At 37.4% G+C, this 5240-nt stretch overlaps 1 protein-coding gene across 1 annotated transcript; it reads right to left on the reverse strand.

Moving 5' to 3' along the window:
* Window positions 1-2357: 2357 nt before the first annotated feature.
* Window positions 2358-3287, reverse strand: LOC138177030 (olfactory receptor 5B12-like). The gene has a single exon (XM_069108012.1). It carries the CDS (start codon window positions 3285-3287, stop codon window positions 2358-2360), a length of 930 nt encoding a protein of 309 aa, XP_068964113.1.
* Between the last annotated feature and the right edge of the window lie 1953 nt (window positions 3288-5240).

Here is a 5240-nt window from a genome sequence, read left to right on the forward strand (position 1 = left end):
CAATTCCACTTCTCTGTTCACTATATAACTGGTCTGCTTATTGAATCATAAATTCATTGAAAATAGATACTGTATTGCTTTTGTATTTGTTTTCCTATTGCTAGGCAGAATGCTTGGTACTTAAGAAGTACTTAACCAATGTGTTGTTATTCATTTATCTTCTATGAAGCACACATGGTAAGTGCTGGGAAATCATGCCTTTCATGGAGGTTATAAAGAAATTAAAACTAAGAAATAAAATGGTCTCATTAGATAAATGCAGAAGGATATTAATATTTCTAAATATCCCTGAATATCATAATTATTTCACATTCCATATCAAACTTGTTGAGCTAGAGTGCTTTACTTTCTTATGTTTTGCAATTCACATTCATGATGGCATGTGAGGATTTATGCAAGTGAAGGAGAAAGTTTCCTATATCCCAATATGGCCTTAGGTATCTTGAAGGAGTAGCATTATGAAATGACTCCAAAATAATTCAAATACTAAAGGGGATGACATGAACTGGGGGAAGGAATATTAAATACATACCAAAGTCCTCCATGCCCCACTAAGACTTCTGCGCTCACATGGACCAAGTTTAAGTTTAATCCTCAAAATTATTCTGCACAAAATAATTGCTGTATTTCTTATTAGCTCATTACTGTCTCAATAAACATCTGCAATAAAGAGAACATGAAGCACAAAGTTTTGAATATAGGAAATTTCTTAGCAAGTTCAGCAATAGTAAATAAAAGGTATGCAAGAATTCTTGTTAGCAAAAGATTCATATGACAGTCAGAGAAGCTCTTTTGTACAGTGGGTTCCATAAGGTACCAATGCAGTCCAGTAATTCAGGCTAAACTAAGACTGTTATTGGTCACACAAAGATTAATGATGGGCTTTGCTTGGCTTGTCTGAGAGCAGGAAGGTCCATAACCTAGGCAAAAGGGAAAAACCAGCATTGCCTAGCATCCCTTGGAAAGTCTGGTGCTTGGCATATATCCTACAACAAGGTTGAATAATCTCTTTGGAAGTTCAGGAAAAGGTTACTAATTTCTGTCATTGTGACTGAACTTTAGGCCATAGGAATAGAGAAATTAAAATCTTATAAATTTTTATGTATTATAGCTACACAAGTCTTCATTGGATATTCATATATTGATTCTAGGGATTAGATACAATTCTCAGTCCATAATTTAAAAGTAATACAAAATAAAGAGAGATGTCAATTGTCAATTCCAATTTACCCTCAAAAAGAGTTGTTCCTAGAAAATTAACTTATTTGTGATAGTATAATATGTTTCTATTTCTCCTAGTATGGTCGAGACAACTCTCTAGCTTCTATAATTCAAGTTACCAAGTAATATATAGCCTTTGTTTTATCCCACAGAAATAATAAAAATATTTTTAATGAATCTCACAAAACCCATATTGAGATACACAAACACATAAAGCACCCAAGAACCCCAAGAACCTGTTAGCTAGAATGAAATGGATATTGAGGCTGGCATCAGGATGCTACACTGATGTTACAGTAAAATGCTTCTCTCCTCCAGGATCAAAGTTTTTTCCAGATTGTAAGGACCACACTGTGGTTTTTATTGCTTACTAAAGGCAGAGGTACTGCAGGAGTCTGCTGGAATCAGCTCCAGGTAGCTCACAAGGAAATCGAATTTCCAGGGACAATATTTAGATCAAATAAATCACTAAATCTACAAATCAGGACTTAATTTATGATTTGGTTGTTGATCTAGACTGTAGGAAGTGGTGGAGAAAATAATAGGGCAGATTAAATTTCAAAGAATGTCATGGATATATATTTTACCCCTAGAGCTGAATCTTAGGCATTTGACAGCACACCTCTCATTTAGGGGATGATGAATAAGCATTGCCATTAACATTAAAGCTACACCTTCCAAGGAACTCAATGGATTTGCTCACCAAGTACTAAGCTGTTAAGTGTGGATGCAACTGATCTTCATCTTTCTAAATGAGTGGCAGCTAGAATAACTATGTTGAAATTAGATGTGTGTAGAAATCTACATGTGTGTAGGAATAAACACTTATCATTTTTTCCACATAGCAATCTTATAAGATAGGGGGTATTATTAAGACACTTTAAACATGAGGAAACAGGCTGAGACTTGAAGAGATTTGCCAAAGGTTATGCAACATGAAAGTATCTAGGAGAGAATTTAAATTCATATTGCTCCTAATTCCAAGTTTATGACACTTTCTTTCAAGTGATGTTGCCTCTTAAAAAGTGTGAATTACATTTTTCTGTGCATAAGAAAAATATTATATGAGTGCTGGATTCCAGAGTGGGAAAGGTACATATTTCATTTTCTAAGAAAAAAAGATGATCCAATTGAAGTCATTGTCCCCTCACAACTTTCCTGAAAGCATTCTTGACATCTTTGTTCCTCAGACTATAGACGAGAGGGTTCAACATGGGGATGACCATGGTGTAGAACACTGACACTATTTTGTCTGAGTCCATTGAATGACTTGAACTGGGTTGCAGGTACATGAAAACAATTGTCCCATAAAATATGGACACTGCTGTGAGATGGGAAGCACAGGTGGAGAAGGCTTTCTGGCGGCCTTCAGCAGAGCGGATCTTTAGGATGGTGATGAAGATTAACAAATAAGAGGTAAAGATGACAAGAAAGGGGAAAAAGACAGAGAATGATGCTATAATAAAGACTATTAACTGAATAAGGTGAATATCAGAGCAAGAGAGGACTAGGAGAGGAAGAATATCACAGAAGAAATGATGAACCACATTGGATTTGCAGAAGGAAAGGCTAAAAGTGTTTCCTATGACTATGGAGGAAGTTAGGAGCCCACCGATATGAGCACCACTGGCCAGACATGTACATACAGTTGATGTCATGGTAGTGGTGTAATGTAGGGGCTTACAAATAGCTGCATGGCGATCATAGGCCATGGAGGCCAAGAGGAAACTTTCAGCACCAGCAAAGGCTCCAAAGAAGAACAGCTGGGTAGCGCAGCCATTGTAGGAAATAATTTTGTTTCCTGTGAGGAGCCCCGCCATCACCTTGGGCACAATAGCTGAAGAGTAGCCAAAATCCACCAGAGAGAGGTTACTGAGGAAAAAGTACATGGGGGTGTGGAGGTGGGAATCCCAGGAGCTCAGAGCTACTATCCCCAGGTTCCCTACCAGGGTGATGAGGTAGATGAAGGTGAACATGATGAAGAGAGGAACCTGAAGCTCTGGGGCATCTGTTAATCCAATGAGGATGAACCCATTCACTTCAGATCTGTTCTCCATAGATGTCATTTGAGCATATTGTCATTCACCTGCAACAAAAGAGGAACCATCAGAAAAATCGACTCTACATGACGAATGACTCCAAGTCATGAAATATGTCCAGAGACATATCTTATGGTGGGGCACAGAAATAAGGAATTAAGGGACCAAAAACACAAAATATAGTTGTCACTGCAGTTACTCTAGTTTCCCAAAAATCCATTGATCCGGTTTCTCATAGAGTCCCTTGAATATTAATTCCCCCCTGTTCCCCTGTTTTCTGTCTTTTACTAACTTAGCTGTCTTCAAAGTAGCATCAGGAAAAAAACTACATATCTAGTAAAAATAAGCATTAGAAAGGTGGTTATTGTTGCTTAAGTTTGGAGAACTGCCTTTTTTCTTATTAATATCCTTCACTGTGATAATGAGAAAAAAGAGGAAGAAAGGAAAAGAGGGAGGACTAAAATAAGAGGCAAGTTAAAAGACAGAGAGAAGAGAGGGAAAGATCAAAGAAAGCTGGCTGAGATTTCCTGAGATTCAACTTAGTCTGGCTTTCCTTGTGACTGTTAAGTTCTCTGCAATGGACTGAAGTCACCAGTTCCTGAGGAATAACAGCTACTGGGTAACACGAGCTCCATAATTCTGTGAGCAGTGAGTAAAAAAGTCCATTGGTGGATCAAATAACAATATGTATGATTTTTAAATGTTTCCATCACATAGCTTGCCCTCTTTTCAGTCCTCCACCATAGCATGGAAGCTAAAGGTGACCGCAAACATGGACACTTTATCCTTTCGTTCATTTCACGGTTTCTGGGTCCCAGAGAAATCATCGATATTTGGTTTACTCCTTCAGTGTTGAGCTAAAATCCCACCCACAGGATGCCTTTTGTGATTCATTTCAATTCCAGAGCCTTCCCTTTTTTAATTACCTCTGATTTATTCCAGGATGTAATTTGTTTATATGTAGTTATTTGTATGTCATCTAGAGATGGTGAACACCTTGAGGACAGGGATTCTAATTTGGGCTTTCCTTTTATTCTCAGTGCTTTGTTTGATGCTGGTCATATATTAGGCACTTAAGAAATGTTTATAGACTCACTTATTTGCCAATAGTAAGCCTCCCTGTCTAAACTAAGCCAAAGTAGGCTTTGGGTCTCAGACAAATATATAGTCCATTGCTGGACTGCAACACAGTCCTTTACAACTTAGAAGTCATTAAACTAGACTTATAATATTTAGTTTCATCTCTATCACCATGAAACATTAGAGGACACTTTTTTAGAAATTATAAGTAGGCTGCCTTATACTTTCTATAGCAAGTTATATCTTGAAAAAACAAACCCATAGAAAACAACAGGGTTTCAGGATGAGCTGAGGGAAGCACAGAAAAGCTAAAGATTAACAGAAGCTAGGTCTTTTTTTAAATTCCCTATTCAGGGATCATACAATTATCAAATATGAAATTGGATCAATTCTTCAGGTTGACAGAAGAAGTAGAATTAATAAGAAGGAAAGGCAGAGATACTCAATGTATATTTTGCTTCTATTTTCTGTGACAAGGAGAATGTTCTTTGGATTTAAAAGTGAACAAATATAATTTAGAGGGAGTTGACACTATAGATAACAGGAATTAGCACTATTAGTGAAGGGAAAGAAAGAAGCATTTTTTTCATGTTTAATAAATGCCAAGGGCTGTGTTAAGTGTGTACTTTATTAGTAGGATCTTACTTGGTTTTCACTCCATCCTTGTCGTACAGGTGTTTTTTATTATCTCCATGTAAAAGTTGAGGGACCTGAGGCAAACACTGCTTAAGTGAGTTGCTCAGTGTCACATCGTATCTGAGGCTAGATTGGAACCCAGGTCTTCCCGACTCCAGTCCCAGTGCTCCGGCCCCTGTGCCAGAGCTGCCTCTTTTAAGTTTGCCAAGTTTTTAAATACATTGAATCATATGATCCCCACAACAACTTTGTGACATTCATGGC

The sequence above is a fragment of the Petaurus breviceps genome, unplaced genomic scaffold (genome assembly GCF_028583685.1).
Source record: "Petaurus breviceps papuanus isolate PSGF00001 unplaced genomic scaffold, PetGlider_PUasm1.0 90330, whole genome shotgun sequence".
Classification (NCBI taxonomy): domain Eukaryota; kingdom Metazoa; phylum Chordata; class Mammalia; order Diprotodontia; family Petauridae; genus Petaurus; species Petaurus breviceps.

Coding starts and splice junctions, on each gene's coding strand:
- LOC138177030 (XM_069108012.1), bottom strand. CDS start 3,287: ATGACATCTATGGAGAACAGATCTGAAGTGAATGGGTTCATCCTCATT.